Source organism: Notamacropus eugenii, chromosome 7 (assembly GCF_028372415.1).
Source record: "Notamacropus eugenii isolate mMacEug1 chromosome 7, mMacEug1.pri_v2, whole genome shotgun sequence".
NCBI lineage: Eukaryota > Metazoa > Chordata > Mammalia > Diprotodontia > Macropodidae > Notamacropus > Notamacropus eugenii.
Window position 1 is genome coordinate 167,913,662 of NC_092878.1, and position 17,814 is coordinate 167,931,475.

Below are 17,814 nucleotides of genomic sequence, written 5' to 3' on the forward strand. Positions count from 1 at the left end.
ACCTCAAAAAGCTATCTAAATGTGGGCTATTTCTGCATTACTGTGTTCAGCATTTTCTTATTTGGGATCTGGAACCTTTTTCACATGATTGTTAAGACTTCACTTCTTCATTTGAGAGTTGCTTATCTGTCTCCTTTAACTTTCACACTTTTAAAGACCTTTTTTTCTCCTTTATCTCAAAGACTTACTTTTCTTATCTATTTGCCTCAATTATAAATTTTGACTTTTTATCAGAGCAACCTGCTGTGAAGATCTTTCCAAATAAATGTCTATCCTTGTGATCTGACCCTTCAATTTTATGTCATTAACACTGTTAGTGTTATTATTTGACATCACCTCTACTCTCTGCCTCTCCCTGGCACAGTTATCAAAGATATCTCCCTCCTTCCTTCGGCTTCTTGTATGAGACAGTATGTATATCTTCAATGCTGGCTCTTTATTCTAGAGGATAATGAACTAGTCTTGAAGCCAGAAAGCCCTCAGTCCAGTTCTGGCTTCTGACACATCCTCAGTATGTGATCTTGAAAAAGTGTGCTCTGTCCTAATGGCATCTTCGAAGGCTATAAATTGTAGAGAAGGTGCTGACCTGTATTGGTAAATGGAATTTAACCTCACCACAGAATTTAACTCTATTATTGATGAAATCAAGGGTTCTATATCCCTTTTCCTATTCTTATTTTAAGTCAGACGTCCATTTGAGGAATATCATGGCACGTGGCCCAAGGTGGTGTTCTAGTCACAACTTTTTCCAGGCTGTTTTTCCATTCCCCCAACAATTAAAAAAACAACAACACAGATTCCTTACCACAGAAGACAGTGTCCCTGCGTTTATCAAACATTATACTACTTACTATGTTCTACCACTTCCAGATCTTATTTAGTTGACCTGTTCGACTGATCAATTTTCTTTTTTTAAGCTGTATCAACTGCTTTGAGGACTATTAGCTTATAACAGTTTAACACTTTACTTGAGACCTTGAGACCTAGCTCATGATCCTTAATTTCAATCCTCTTTCCCATTGAGATTCTTGATTTTTTTTGATCTTGTGATAAAGTGATTGGCAGAAAGCAGATTTGTGAATTTATTTAGGTATTTCATATTGGAAAGGTATACCATAAGCTATTATTTTATCTCCAATTATTATTTTACTTTATTTCTATAAAAGGTGTTTTACAGTTGAATATATATAAGTTGTGAGTATGAATTGGTAGAGCCTCAGATGTTTCATACTCTATAATCAATCAATCAACATTAATTTAACTTCTACTATATGCCAAGTACTAAAGAGGCAGAAGACAGTCCCCTGCCCTCAAGAACACTACAATCTGATTGGATCACAATAATCAATGGGTCAGATTTTTTTTTCTAGTTCTTCCTATGGGATTTTATTTAAAACATTCAGAAATTCTAATGGCTGACTGCACGAAATCATCTTATATTCTGATCCTTAAGTGAAGTTATTATACTAATTTTTAGTTTAATCTATGAGATTCCCTTAGGTAAACCATCGTGATCTGCACATAACAATAACGTGGTTTCTTTTCTGCAGCTACAGCTGAAGTGCGCACACAGAGGAGCATCGGCATTCCTGCTGGAGAGGCCTCTAGTCTGTCTCCGTTACAGATGATTCTACTTCTTCCTTTCTCAGAGATTTTGTTCACACTTTGGAGGAAAAGCACCCTCATTCCTATGCTTGTAAGTGCTTTTTACATGAATACTGAATGCTGTAAAAAGCTTCTTCTGCATCTACTCATCAGGGGATCTTACAGTGGCTCTTCACATGAGTTACTACAGTCAGTGTTTTTCATACTGAACCATTACCAGTGCAATGATCTTTTGAACATGTTCCTACGGCACCACATATTTTATTCAAAATTTTAAATCAGAGTCATCAGTATATAGTTTTTCTTCCTCCACTTTCTATCTCTCCAGTTTAAGTACTGAAATCACATGTTTCATAAAAAGAATTTGATAGGATGGCTTTTTCATCAAATTTGTACAATATCAAAATTAAGTATCCTTCAACTATTTGCTTGAAGTTATTTATAAGTCCATCTGGCTGTGGGCCTTGCTTTTCCACTGGGAGTTAACTTAGGACCTGCTCAGTTTATCTGAGATTGACTTGCTTAACTTCTCTATTTCTAGTATTCACCTGACTCTTTAAAGTTTGTAGTTTTGTTGACATATATTGGGGTAAAAGAGTTTTTAATACTTTGCTTCCTCTTTATCTGATGTTTCTCATTTTTATCTGATGAAAAGCCAGTGGATTCCCTTATTTTGTTAGTCTTTTCAAAAAATGACCTGAATAGTTTTTAAATCAAATTTTTTGCTTTCAATTTTGTCTTTCAAAACTAATTTTTTGGGTCTCATGAATTCCTGATTGCTTGTATAAGTAGAATGCAGACATCACTGATATTTTACTTCTCTATTTTGCTGATGAATGTGTTAAGAGATATAAATTTTCCTATAAGCACTGCTTTACTTGCATCCCAATAGGTCTTAGTAGTTTGTCTCATCGTTATAGCATTCTCTGATAAAATTATTGGTTTTTGTAAGGTGTTCTTAGAATGATATTTCTGACTCTCCACTTAAGTTAGAATCCATTTACATTCACACTTCACGTGACTGAAAGAAACTAGTAGATGAGAGGAATGCAGAACAGATGTAATTAGATGGCCATGGTGAAAGAGGAGGCCTTACTGATTCCATGTCAGGGTAGGTAGAGGCCTCTTGTAGAGCGTCCCTCTGGGATCTGTGCATGGCCCTGTACCGTTTAACAGTGGAGACACGCCATGCTCATCAAATCTGAAGATGTCACAAATGTGGTAGGGACAGCAAGCTAACACCTGATGAGAGAATCTGGATGCTAAAGGATCTTGACAGGGATGAGCCAGGGTTCTTAATCCTTTGTGCTTCCCTTTGGAGTGAGATGAAACCTATAAAGGCCTTCACAAAAAAATATATTTGAAGGCATGAAATAAAACACACAGAATTACAAAGGAAAACAAGAATAATGAAACAAAGTTATCAAAATGTAAACAAACAAACAAACAACAAGTTTACAGTCCCTAAGTTAAGAACCTCCAGGCTGAAGCATGGAATTGAATCTGATAAGATGAAATCCAATAGAGATCAATGGAAAGTCTTAAACTTGGCAAGTATAAAATGGGGAAGGCACAGTCAGACAGTCATTGCTCAGAAACACACTGGGGTTTTTAGGCCTGATGAGGTAACAGCATGATGTGACCCCACTGTGGGCTGCCATGAACAAACCATCAGGAGGTGACAGCTTTCTGGAGTGCTGCGTCACAGCCTAAGACCCTCACTGGGTGGCAATCAAGACAGTCCAGGGCTTCTGGCTCGTGTCTCCTGAGGAACTGCTAAGTGAAGACTCAGACAATGTTCCATCGGAGGGATGACCCCTGCCATTCGTGATCACAATTATCAGCGGTGTTTTCTCTTGGATTTCATCTCTTTGTCAGCCAGCCCAGAACGACATTGCTGAGCCTTACATTTTCTTTTTAAAAATTCTCATCCCCGCTGGACAATTCTTCCTCCACAGTTGGCTTCTTTTGCTCAAGATGATTTCCTCCCCAGATCTACCTGCTTCCCTCTCCCCAGCCTCACTCCTGCCATACTGATTTTAATCTATTTGCAACTATTCTGTGCATACCCAACTTTCCTTTTCCTGATTTTTGAGATGCCCACTTCCCTTTGAACCTTGTCTGGTTTTGATACCAAGTTACAGAGTAGTTAATTATGATATGACTATGTCATAGTTATACAATATTAAGAATGATTATGTCCCATTTAGGAAAAACACTGAGTTCCACTTGTTCCTCATGTCTTCCCTGAAGCATGACTTCCTCTTCCTTTTTCTTAACTTTTAAATTGAAAAGAACAACATAAAACTTTATCGAAACCCCAAGTTTATCTTTCTTTAATTCCTCTTTGGCTCTTCAAGACAGCGAAGCTTTGAAGGGACAATGAATGATTTCTTTCTCTTCATTAAGAAGCAAATACTTAGCACTTTGACCCTTTCAAAATGTTCAAAGAATGTTAACTGTTGAGATTTTCTTATGCATTAAGTTTGCATTTCAAAGTTTTTGCACAAACAGAAATGCTTTAAAATTTTCATTTTCAAAGTACCTTGTCTCCCTTGCAAAATTATACTTGGGGGAGGGAGGATGATAAATTTCCTTTGGTGTAAGCCTTTTTCACTTGCCTTTGTGAATACCATAAGATATCCTTTCCTTCAACGCAGCTGCTGCTAAGTCTTCTATGTTCCTGAGTGCAATTCTTTGGTACTTGATATTTTTCTTTCTTGTAATATTTTGTCTGGATATGAAAATCTGAATCTGCACTATGACATTCCTCAGTATGTCTAATTTCTGGCTTATGTTAGGTAGCAAACGGTGAATTCCTTCTATTTTCACTTAAGCCTCTAAGCTGTATCAGCTGTGGGAAATTTTCTATTTTAGAATTTTTTGATCAATAATATTCAACAATATCCAGATTTTTATGCTAGTCATAGGTTCTTTTTGGGGGGTGGGGGGAAGGCAGGCAGGAGAAAGCCCGCGATGATTCTTATATAATCTAGCCTTCTCCTGTTTTCTGGGTCTGTTGTTTTTCATAGGAGATATCTCCCTTATTTTCCCTCCCCTAATTCTCTAACCTTTTGACTTTGGTCTGGTATTTCTTGGCATCTCCTGGAATCATTAAGTTCTGCTTGTTCAAATGCATTTTTTAAGAATGCCAGCTACCTGGATAAGGTCGCTCACTTCTTGCTCGAATAAATTCCTTCTTGTTTCAAGTGTTTTAATTCCAACTTACTGCGCTCCAGTGACTAGAGAGCGGGAGCCTTAGAGCCAGGAAGACAGAATCGGGCAACACCTCTGACACATCCGTGCTGGGTGGCTCTGGGCAATCACTTACCACTCAGTGTTTTAGGGAGCTCTCTAAGACCCTAAATGACGTTCGAAAACCAAACCTGGGAGGAGTGGCTTCTTTATGCCAGTGTGTCAATGAGGGTCAGTTCCTATCCCTATCTCTTTGAGCTACTCCTTGCAGTCCCTGTGGTCGAATCATTCCTTTTGAGGTTCTATTTTCTGTTATTTCAGAGTGATTTTTTTATCTCGGATTTTAGCTTGGAAGTTCCCTTAACCCACAGTATTTCTTTATTACAGTAAGCGACTCTCCCCAATTCCTTCATGTCTACAACTTTAATTCCTCCATGAGGACTTTATGTCAGCTCAGGCTCTCCTTGAAACTACCGGCTGGGACAGCTGGGCCCAAATTCTATCTGCTGTAACAGTCCAGAGTGGGACAATGTTCAACCAGGGCTATGTCTAGCACATGCACCCCCAACCCCCATGGTCTCCAAGTTGCAGCTATGTGGTCTCTTCATGGGAGAAGGCTGTGTGGCGCCTGGTGTGCTACTAGTCACTGCATAGAGTTCGGAGGTGAATGCAGTGTTGGTGTCAAGCCCCTCCCATTACCACAGCCTACAGCTTCCCTTTATCTTCAAAAAGTCTCTGAAGTGGATCTTAGTTACAACCAAATTCCTTCTACAGTCACCTACTACGAGGTTTTGACTTCCAAATTGAGGGCCAAGGGGGTGGTCACACCATGGTTTCATTGTGGTCCTCTTGGGGTCTCCCTAGAGCCCTGTTGCTGCTGCTAAGCCTGTATAAGCACCTATCTGAAGGTTGATGGTTTCAAGATTCAAGCCCTGGGGAGCCTCCTGAAACTGGCTCTGGCTTTAGACTGATTTGGGATATCCCTGGATCCAGAGTACACTGGCACTGGCCCAGTTTCTTTGCCTTGTCACCCGACAAGAGAAGATCTTAATCCTTGGGGCAGTCCTTGCTCCAGAGCTTATCTCCACGTGCCACAATCCTTTATGGAAAAGAGGAGCTCCGTGTCGTTTCATTTTAATAACTCCTTTGGAGCGTCTCTTAATTGTCCCTCAGAAGAGATGAGCTTATTTAGGACTCTGCCGAGTGCTATTCTCACTATTAATTATCCTTTAAAAGAAATGTTCCTAATATTTTCATAATTCATAAATATTCACAAAAAAGGAACTTGTTTCAGTGATAATTGATGAGAATGTCATAGTTCAAAGCTTTCCCCCAAGGACAAATATGAGAGACAAGGTGTGAAGACAGGCAAAATCTGGCAACTGATTAGCCATGTAGAGTGAGTGAGGAAGAACTGGGAAGGACACATGACATGGGAGGGAGAAGGTACAGAGAGTTCACGGGTTACACTGGTTTCCTTGCAATATTAAGGAGCCAAATGAAAGTCTACAGACCTGCTTCCAGCTCAGCCCCCATAACCATAAATCACTGTGGAGAAGAGGCCCACCTTCCTCATCACCATCAGCCATAACTGCTAACTAACTGTCACCAACTGGCAGAGGCCCCAGAGCCCTGGGAATGGAAGCATTCCACATGCAACTGGTCCCTGTTTCCAGCCCAGTCCTCGCAGGCATCATGTGGAGAGGCAACTTCTGTAGAAGAGGGACCAGTCATCCTCACCAACTATCACCTACAGGGCTGAACAGCTGGATATCCTGAGGGGGGTACCAGGCAAGGCCAACCACCAGCTGGGCCACAATTTCCCTCCAGATCCTGATGGAGATATAGCCCAGGACCCTAAACCCAAGAGCCTCAGGGTTCTCAGCCCTCATCCTGGGAAGTAGTTCCAGAGGAGATGAAGCCACCTGGCTATAGCTTGTGTGGGGCCAGTTGCTACAGTCACTGCTTCCAAAGAGCCAGAAAAGGATGTTCAGGATGTTCTTGCCATCAAGGTCCTTGACCTTGTCAAATCCAAAACCAGCAACATTATTATAAATGGGAATGACATGAAATCTGAAGCAACCCCATTTGCTTTGCCATTGTGCCCCAAGGTCCAGGGGACCTGCCCATGTGACAGGCAGCTGAAACTTCACTTCTCTCACTATTGTCTCTCCTCTGGCAGAAAGTGGGCTTCTCGGGAGCTTAGAGTGACGTTTCTGTTTGTAACCCCAGAGATGAGCACAGGGCTTGACACACATTTGGCTGGTTGTTGTCCTTTATTCTTGAAGAGGACCAAAATGACATCACCATGATACAGTCAAGTTTCAGTGTGTCCAACTGTAACTGATCAGACCAATATGAGCTCTGAATGCTCTACCACAGGTTGGGCACAAATAGTCCGTGTGAATACCTGGGGTGGATATTCCAAATTTGCGCATCTTGCGTTTACTTTGTGCTGTCTCAATTCTGCTTTGCTCATAGAGCACAGCACCCTCTCTGATCTGGGCACACCATGCTGAGCAGTCCTGTGCCAGTGTCTCCCATGTTTCACAGTCAAATCCAAAATTCTTGAGAGAGACCTCAAGAGAGTCCTTGTATCGCTTCTTCTGGCCACCATGTGATTGCCTGCCCCATGTGACTTTTCCATAAAATAGTCTTTTTGGCAAGCGTACATTTTGCAGACAGACAACTTGGCCAGCCCATCAGAGTTGCTCCCTCTGAAGCAAAGTTTGAATACTTGGCAGTTCAGCTCAAGCAAGGACTTCAGTGTCTGGTACCTTATCCTGCCAGGTGATCCTCAGAATCTTCTTAAGACAGTTCAAATGGAAGCGATTCAGTTTCCTGGCATGGCTGTGGTAGACTGTCCATGTTTCACAGGCATACAACAATGAGGTCAGCACAATGGCTCTGTAGACCTTCAGTTTGGTAGTCAGTCTAATACCCCTTCTCTCCCAAACTTTTCTTCGGAGCCTCCCAAACGCTGAGCTAGCTCTGGCAATGCGTGCATCAACCTCACAGTCAATGTGTACATCCCTGGAAAGTACACTACCAAGGTAAGTGAACTTATCCACAGCATTCAGAACTTCTCCATCTTTTGACACATGGTAAGCATTTAACAAATGCTCTATTCATTCACCCACTACAGTAAGCCTGACACAGTCAAAGTGTGTTTCTAACTTAAGATGTTATGGACAGTAGTACATCTATAATTTTTGAGAAAGCCAAAATATTCTATAAATAGAAATGTCAACACAAGTTCTGTTTGTATTGCAATTTCGTCTGTGTATTCGGTTTCTGAGTTTCCCTGCCCCAGTGCTTCACTAAATTATAACTGTACACTCAAGGAAAACACTCTCAAAGGTTTCTATTATGGACCTGAATCCAAATAACTGTACGTTCTCTAAATCAAGCCAGCAACAGTACCTAAATTATGTTTCCATCTGAAATTATTAGCCAATAAAAAATCCAATTTATAACACCATGTATCAAAGAAAATAATGGATAGGATTTTAGCTTTTCTGCAGGAGAAAACCTGAATTTGGATCTTTGGCTGAATCTGGGTTGTGCTTTTTACCGCCTGCATAACCTTAGGCAAGTCATATCTGGGCCAGCTCTTTATTTATGATCCTATCACAAGAGAAGCAGCCAATATAGCGAAAGAGCAAACAGGTTACCACAACAATTCAGCTGACCTAACTGGAATGAGAAAAGCAAACTTTGTTCTCACACACTGGCTTGGCTGTTCAGTTGTGTCTGACCCCCCGGGGTCCCCATCTGGGGTTTTCTTGGCAAAGACACTGGACTGGTTTGCATGTCCTTCGCCATCTCTTACAGATGAGGAAACTGAAGCAAACAGGGTGAAGTGACTTGGCCAGGACCACACAGTTCATAAGTGTCTGAGGCTGGATTGGAACTCATGAGGATGAGTCTTCCTGATTCCAAACCCAGCGCTCTATCCACTGGGGCACCATCTAGTTGCCTATTGGTTTAGGAGTAAAAGAAAATTCTTCTAAGAGAATTTGATACACCTCATAACAATGCTTGAGTAGTGTATTTCTTCCCATTTGATTAATTTTTTCTGGTGAAATCAGTGCACTACATCATCCTTCTCCAATGGATTAAAGGCAAACAGGGTTACGTGACCAGCCCAGGGTCACACAGCTCATAAGTGTCTCAGGTGAGATTTGAACTCAGGTCTTCCTGACTCCAGGCCCAGCACACTGCCCAAGGAATCATGTAGCTACCTCCTAAGAGAAACTCCAGCTGGCAGCGTAGATATGGGAAAGATCTGCACTGAGATGATAATTAAACTTTTGGAGCTGCTAAAATCATCTGAGAGACAGACACAACTCCTCCACAACAACATCAACAAGCTCTCATTACCAGCTGCCTACTGGGCAGTTCAAACTTGACATCCCAAAGCCACCTCAAACTCATCCTCATCATTCCCCTCCACCCCTTCTGGTGGGTTCTCCTCACTGACCTTTATCCAATACATCCACTTGGTGGTCAAGTCTTGTACCACTGCACCTCAACTGCACTCCCCTCATCCTCACCCTTGTGATCTCTTATCTCCTGCCTCAAGCATTTCCCCTCTTCCAAATTATCCTTCATTCCACTGAAGTGAGACTTGCAGTTCTGACCATGGGATCCCCAAATCAGTAACTTCCTATGGCTCCCTATTACCTCTACCACATATAAGCCCTTCCCAACATACCTCTAGGCCACTTTCCCAGCACTCTTACCCATGACCGCTGCCACAGCTGCTGATGAACATCAGCGCATCTCTCATCTCTGCCTTTGCATTCCGTCCTTGTCTTCTCTTAAGAATACCTTTTTTCCACAAAAGCCAGTTCAGTTGCCAACTTCCAAATGTCAACCCTGCACCCCCATGGCCTTTCTGCCTCAAACTGCCCTTTATGGAACAGCCATGCTGCCGTCCTCCATAGAATGAGAATCCCTTAAGGACACGGACTATTTGTCTTTGTATCTGCAGTATGTAACACTGCATATAGCAGACACTTAATAAATGCTGGCTGCCTGGCTGCTGAGCGGCATCAGGCAGGAAGCACGGGAACACCCAAAAGCACCAGGCAGTCCTGCTTGCCCTCAAGAAACTCAGTCTAATGGGGAAGCCAAACATGCCCAAGAGGATCAGTGGAGGCATGGCACCCAAACAGAGGTAAGCAGGAAAGATGTGCGAGGAGGGAGACAAGAGACAACAGGTAACAAAAGCCAGGGAGAACTAAGGGGCCATCCCTGAATGGACCTATGGAGGGAGAAATTAGGTGCAAGAAGACTGGAAGGGGAGGGTAGCTTACAAGGGGCTCTGACTACCAAAAGGCATGTTCAATAAATATATCTGAGTAAATTGTTTTCACTAGGGAGAAAATGAATACATATACATACGTACACTTTAGATATTTGTACTGACAATAAAACCTCCCCATTCCTTCAATTTTGCCAATAAAATTTTCAAGAGTCACATGAATTATAAATTTCACCTTCACTTTTCCAAGTCTTCCTCCATTTGATCTAGTCTATTCCTGGGGCAATCTACAGTTAAGCTTTTAAAAAGCACCAGCATTTTCCTTTTGTAGCTACAATAATATTTTAATCACTAACACAAGTTCCCAAGGAAAACTCATGTACAGAAAATAACTTACTAAACTCCTTTTAGGACTGGTCCAAGACTTGTTTTTTTCAAAGCACAAAGGAATGTCCCAATTTATTAATTAATACAGCAGCCTTGCTTGTCAATTTAAGATCCTTACTGCTGAGTCTAGATGAATAAAAACAAAGAATCAATACTGGCCTTAGAATTCATGGAAATAAATATAACTTGGCAAGAGCCCCTGCTCACAAAGGGATGTCTTAATGAAGCTCAGACAGTCTCTTAGGGCTATCTGAACTGAGCTAGTATGAGAAGGTAAAAAAAAAAAAAAGAAACTACTCAGGGATCTAAGATACACTTAACATACAACAAATGAAGTGCTAAAACCAAACGTTCCTTTAAGCATTTGATCCAAACTTTCCCTAGTCATCCATCAGTCCTGGTCAAGCAGCCTACCTGCCCCAAAGGCTCTCAGCTGCTGCCAAGCCTCCCAATTCTACCGTCAGTTGAGAAAGAGATACAATTATCTCCATCCTTTTCTCCCCTACTGCCATTTCCCTGCCCCCGCCGCCTCCCTCCCATAAAGGTCCCCATTAACTCCTGCCTTTTCCTTTCTATCAGCTTCTGAACTGGTCTTGTTTCTGGTATTTTCCTTCCTTCCTTCCCACTGATGCCAAAAGGACTCACATACAAAGGTCTAGCCAACAGCCTACTGGCTAAAATGCAAACTCCTAAACGTGGCAAGTAACATTCTCCACTAGGTGGCGACCTTTTCGGCCTCATGTCCCCTGCTCATGGGTGATGGGTCAGCCAAAACAGCGCTCTCCTAATTGCTCCTTGATAATGTTGTGCAGACTCTTCTAAGCGGCCGCTTGGGATCTCGTGGCCCATTCCTACAATGTCCTTAACTTTCCTCCTTATCTTCCACCAGAGCTGAACTCAGGGGCTGCCTGCTGAAAGTGACTTGCTTCCTTAGCAAATTTTCTCAGAGCACTGTACGGCCTTCTGCTAAACACATATTCACTTTCTAATCTTGATTCACACAGATTCATATAAATGCTATACTCCCCATAAAGACCTTGTAAACATAGCTTGAGGACAGGGGCGGCATCATTTGTCTTTTTATACGAAGTAGCAAAGGATCTTGCAAAGAGGAACGAATGTCTTCATACATGTTTACTGAAGTGAACAACTTGGAAATTCCAACAGTGCCATCAATTCCAGAAAGACAGGTGACCAGAGGTGGAGAACCCTGTGGCTAAGGCAGACATGGCAAGATGCAGAAAAGGAGCCCTTGGCGTTTGATGTGTCGAGGCCCTTCCTAGGAAGCAGGATGTCGGTGACTCTAAAGGGAATATCTTTACTGAGAGTGACAGGAGTACAAGGACAAAGAAGGGAGGAAAAGAGCCCTAGGCTCCAGGGGAAATCTATGGGAGAAGACTGTCCCCGCTGAACTGTGGGCCAAACTAACATGATCAATGACGAAGCTCCTGAGGGACGCTGAAGCCCCAGCAGTTCACTTCAGCCAACAGCTGAAACAGGAGGATGGAAATGGAGATCAGCAAATGGCGGTCTACACACCTCTCAAAGGACTGGCATGAGGAGGAAGCCTCAGAGTTTTCTACAGCTGCAGCATCACTTTTATATTCGTTAATGAGAAACTATTAAGTACTTTTAGGGAGACCACATTTCTGCTACTAAAGAAAATCTATTATTTCATATTTTAAGAGAAAACTATTGACTCCTATAAGTTGAACTTTTACACAGATCCTTTTTTCTAATTAGGATTTAGACTACCAAGACTTCTAGGTGTTAATGCTTACAGATAACTCACTCATGGGCGAATTCATGAATTGGAAGAGCTGAGACATTTACTCAATGTTTCTGCAGATGCTGATTGATGTTAAAAGGAGGTAATGCACATTACTTACCTCACAGAGATGTTCTCAAGCTGTATGAGTGGAGATCAGGCGACCTTTCTTGCAGGGTGGTTTAATGAACAAGGTTCAAGAGCACTGAACAGAGGAGTTAAAATACTCCTAGGCCCAACTCTGCCTGCAATACTTACTCCCAGTGGATTATTATGGACAAATCACTTAGATGTTCTCTTGGCCTCAGTGTGCTTACCTAAAAAATGGGGGGAATCAAGAGGGAATTCCTGTGGAAGGTGGGATTTTAGTTGGAACTTAAAGGAAGAGAGATCAGCAGTTGGAGCAGAGGAGGGAGAGCGTTCCAGGTAACGGGGGACAGCCAGAGAAAACGCTATTGATGGAATAGCTTGGAAGCCAGTGTCACTGCATTGAAACTTATGTGTCAGGGAGGACAGTGTTAAGAAGACTGAAGAGGTAGAAGGAAGGGGCAGGTGATGGAGGGCTTTGAAGGCCAAACAGAGCATTCTGTTTTTGCACATGGAGGTAATAGGGAACCCCTGGAAGTTACTGAGTAGGGGATGACATGGTCAGACCTGTGCTTTAGGAAAATCCCTTTGGTGGCTGATGGAGGATGGACTGGAGAGGGGAAGGGCTTGAGGCAGGCACCCCCAGGAGCTACTGTGATAATCAGAGCCTGAGGTGACATCACCAGGTGAGACAGGGCAGTCTGGGAGCAGGAGAAGGCACAGTTAGCCAACAGAGTCACTTCTGGGCCCTGCTAATTGGCCAGCTATAGGCTACTGTTTGTTTCTTAAGACAATATGAGTGTGTACATAAGCTCACTGATCTGTCACAAGCAAGGCAATCTGCATTTTTTCACTGGTGCAGGTAGTTAAACTAGTTAAGCTCCCCACCCCTGCCCAATCCTCCCTCTTGCTACTGAGGGCAGTACCATTCTCCCAATCCCAGAGGCCTACAATCCAGGAATTCTCCTGGATTCCTCACTATCTCTCACCACCCCTACAGCCAAGTTATCACCAAGGCTGGTCCACTTTGCTTTTGTGATACACCCCCCTTCTCTCCTCTGACAAGCCTCATCACCCAATTCCTGCCCTTTTCACCTCCCCCCAGCATTACTGCAATAGCTAGAGGAAGGGGGGAGCGGGGGAGGGAAGAGAGAAAGAGAGAGACGGAGAGAGAAAGAAAGAAAGAAAGAAGGAGAGGGTGAGGGCGAGCCTACCTGCCTCAAGTCTCTGCCACTCAGCTGTAAGTGATCTTGGTCACCCCCTTACACACTCTGGTGGTTCCCTATCACCTCCAGGATCAAACATAAAATCCCATTTGACAGTGAAGCCCTTGCTAACCTGTCATCCCCCTACTCTTCCTCAAACACCTCCCAACAACTCCATTCATTTCTGGCTTTCCTAGAACACTCTCCCTCCCTCTCCATCCCTGCCTCCTGCCTGACTCTGAGGGCAGGGGGCAAATCAGAGCCCTGAGGAGAAAAGGTCTGAAGCAACCATTGTCAGCACCAAAAGAAACGGACAAAAAGCTTGTCACTTCTACGTGAGCTTGAGTGCAAATTTCTGTTTCTGTTCAAGATGGATCAGAAATGCTTTTTGTACTAAATTACAAAATCACCTAAAAATTTTTGCGGATGCAGTGTGTTTGTGTGTATGTGTGTTAGAGCAGACATGTGGAATGATCAAGTTACTGTGTGTCAAATCTACTTATTAAAGAAAAAAATCACACAAGGCAGAGACCTGTCTCATTTAAGCTCATTACATCCCTCAGCTCCAGGTACTCAATAAATGTTTGCTGAATAAGAACCCCCAATCCCACCTTCCACAGGCAGTCTTTTCCAATCCTTGTAACTCCAGGGTCAGCGCTCTGTTCACTTCTACTGTGTCATGTGCAGAGCTTGTACCTTCGTAGCTGTGTGTGCACTCCCTCTGTCCTATTGTGAAGCAGGGCTGGCCTTAGCACAAGCACTGCCTGGCACAGCATCTGGCATACAGCAGATGCTCCATTAATGTTTACTGACTGACTTCCTGTGTGCTGTATATTTCTTGAACACTGTAATGTTCTGGGGCTCAGTATGATGACCCACACTGAGATTATCATCAATACACAGGAGCGTTTAAAAAAACCAAATAAATAAACTTGTCATGGATAGCGAATCCACAGACATGGAGAGGGCCAAACAAAGGCTTAATCCTGGGCATAGCCAGTCTGGAGGACAAATCTCTAGGGAAGACCCTTTAGCTATAAAAAAAATAAATGAAACAGTTTAGAGGAAGAAAAACTAGAAGACATCTATCTCTCTATTAAAGACATTATAAGGTGAGGAGGGGGAATGTGGTAAAGACCTATAAGGGTCTGTGTTTACTGCAATATCAAACTTAAAACACCAGGTGACTTGTCTGAGTCTGGCATGAACCAGAACAGGAGTCGTTAGAGCCTCTGATCAGGACAGTGATGTGAAGGTTCGGACAGACAAAGCAGGAAGTGACAGAATCTATTCTGGAAACACCTCTGGAGGTGGTCATGTGCTCAAAAAAAGAGGTTGGATGAGAAGGGTGGTACTGCCCTCAAGAGTGATAGGGAATCCTAGAAGGCAGGGAGCTTAGGGGAAAAGAGTTCTGTTGTGGACATATTGAGCTGAAGATGTCTAATGGACACCCAGTTTGGGATGCCTGGAAGGCAGTTGGAGATATGAGATTGGAGGTCAGCTGAGAGGCTGGAACAGGATATGCAGATTTGAGAATCATTAGCAGAGAGATGATCATTAAATCCATGGAAGCTGATAAGATTACCAAGTAAATGAGAGAAGAGACAGAGTACAGAACTCTGAGGGACATTTATGACTAGAGGGTGTGATCTGGAGACTAAGGAGGAGTGATCAGACATGTAGGAGAACCAGGAGAGAGCATGTCCTGAAAACCTAGTGATTCACAGTGTCCATGACTGCAGAAAGGCTGGGTAGAATAAAGATTGAGAAAAGGCCACTGGATTTAGCAACTAAGAAATAATCAGTAACTTTGGAGAGAGCTGTTTCAGTGGAAATGATAAGGTCATAAAAGCCAGATTGTAAAAGTTTAAGAAGAAAATGGGAGCACTGACAAAGGATGATGGGAGAAGACAGAGTTCATGGTGAATGGCCTCAATTCTTTTCTGTAAAAATGAGGCAAGACTCTCAGCTAAGAGAGTAAGGGGAGACTTGAGAAGGGATGAGAAGGTTTGGAATAGCAAAGGTGGACAGTGGGATGGTGATTAGATAAGAGAAGTGTAGTCTGACTGCCAATGGACCCAGTTAGAATGGTTGTATGATTTAACCAAACATTATAAAGGATAAAAAAGGGTGGCCACGGTAACAGAGGCAGGTCACCATAGGCAAGACATTCAAGAAGGATGATGATACCTTCTTTAAAAGGGATGCCAGAATCTGAGAGTTTGAAGGGACTTCAGGGGCCATGTTCCCACCACTCTGTGTCAGGCATTACACTCTTTTGATCCTTCAGCCTGGGCTTGAAGACATCCAAGGAGGGAGTTCTAGGGCCTCTGAGGAAGATGCAGCTCCTTAGAAGTTCTTCCTGATACCAAGTTTCAATGCCTATTTACTTCTTCTGGTGATAAACAGAACAAGTCGAGTCTCTTCTCCACACCTGAACATGACTGGCATGATTGCCTTCAGTCTTCACTTGCGAGGTTCTTCCCCTTTCCTCATCCCGACTATGCTCCAGTGGATCAATGAAAGTTTTCTCAAACCACGGTGCCCTAAACCGCACGCCACATACTCCAAATGGGGTCTGGAAAGGGGCAGAGTACAGCAACACCCTTCCTAATGCAGCCCAAAGCAGCAATTAGCTCTGGGAGCTGCCGACTCATCCTGCGTTTGCAGATCCCTAAAACCCCAGGTCATTTTCAGAGCACTTGGGGTGCAGTCAGGCCTCCCCTACCTAACTGTTAGGCAGTTACTATTTTGTACCCAAGTTATCTTTAAGACATATTTTATTGGAGAAGATGCAGCCCAATGCTTCAGTCTCAGATCCCTTGGGATATCGACACATCTAGTATGTTAGCAATCTCTCTCAGTTTGCGGTCATCTGCAAATGTGACGAGCATGACAAGTGACATCAGAGTTAGCAAAGGCACTTCCTGGCCCATGGGACACTCCACTTAGTGGTATCTCGTGGAAAAGAACAGAGAGACTTCTGTTTTGTGGCAGCCCCGCAGCACCGTGGGCATCTCTTTGTACAAACAGCTTTTTCTTGTACCTACATCTACCAAAAAAGCAAATAACAAGTGACTGGGGTTGGGAGGAGGGTGGGAGAATCGGGGCAGGACGAGGACTCAGAGAAACAATCCTCATCATTGTTTCTGAGCCTCCCCCAGTGTTCCCTCTTCATTAAATCTAACTTACACATGCACATGAAGGACCCATCTTTGGCTTTATCTCAATTATTCACTTCAAAATTCCTATGTGGTAGAATGGGGAGACTGTTCAAACTGGAATCCACAGGACTCAAGTTCAAATCCCTACTTGGCTACTTTCTGCCTGTGTGACCGCAATCAAGTTACCACCCTGCCCCTCCCTCCCCTCCTCCCTCCCCCCCCCCTTAGTTTCCCCATGTGTAAAACAAGATGGCTGATCTAGAAGGCCTGGAAGGGGCCCTCTAGCTCTCTATCTAACGGTAATATGAATGGAGGGGAGGGAGAAGTTTCAGTTTTGTCCTTCATAATTGAGGTTTTTAAAGGCTCTTCCCCTTTCTTCAAAGTCTGTCTATATTTTCAGACCAAAATAGTCTGTCCAAATATAGAACATTAATATATAAACCAGCAGCAGCTAAGGTAAAAGTAAAAAACTCCACAAGACACCAGCAGGCAGCTAAGTCTCAGGTTTAGATCTCACTTAGTTATGCTTCTTCATTTTCAATGACAATGTTAGTTGTTCAAAACTGCTTCCGCATTGTTTCAAGCACTAGTTTAAATGCTAGGTGCCACACCCCGACACAAACCAACGTAGAAGCACAGTGCGCAATAAACCCAAAGCCTTGACAAAACTGCTGAGAAAACTCTTCCGGGCTCTGGCGGAAATCAGGCACTAGATCCGGGACTTAGATCTCAAAGGTTACATCATAACAAATTAGAGGAGCAAGGATGATAATATCTTTTGCAATAGGGAAAAAGTTCCTAATCAGACGAGGAACAGAAGATTATAGAAGACAAAACGAACAACTTTGTTTACATAAATTAAGAAGGATTTGTACAAACAAACCAAGGCAGTTAAAATTAGAAGACAAACAGCTAAGTGGGAAAAATTCTGTGCAGAAAGCTTCTCCAATAAAAGTCTGACATTTATGAAAACATGGCACAAACAGACATAAATAAGAAATGGTCAAAGGATATTAATAAGCAGTTTTCAAAGGAGGAAATTCTAGCTATCAACAACCATAGCAAAAAACAAACAAATACAAATCCCCTAAATCATGATCAGAGAAATGCCGATCGAAACCCTAATCTCACATC

The 17,814-nt window shown here is 42.9% G+C and overlaps 1 protein-coding gene across 9 annotated transcripts in view; it reads right to left on the bottom strand.

Annotated features, from left to right (window-relative positions):
- Positions 1-17,814, bottom strand: part of TNKS (tankyrase) — a 191,367-nt gene that overhangs the window by 67,828 nt on the left and 105,725 nt on the right. Inside the window, exon 1 of one of the 9 annotated variants that reach the window (XM_072625533.1) lies at positions 6,555-6,707. The exons of the other annotated variants lie outside the window; for them this stretch is intronic. Within the exon in view, the coding sequence (XP_072481634.1) occupies positions 6,555-6,692 (138 nt within the window). The 5' untranslated portion in view covers positions 6,693-6,707. Of the gene's footprint in view, positions 1-6,554; positions 6,708-17,814 lie in introns of those variants that run through there. 9 annotated transcript variants of the gene reach the window in all.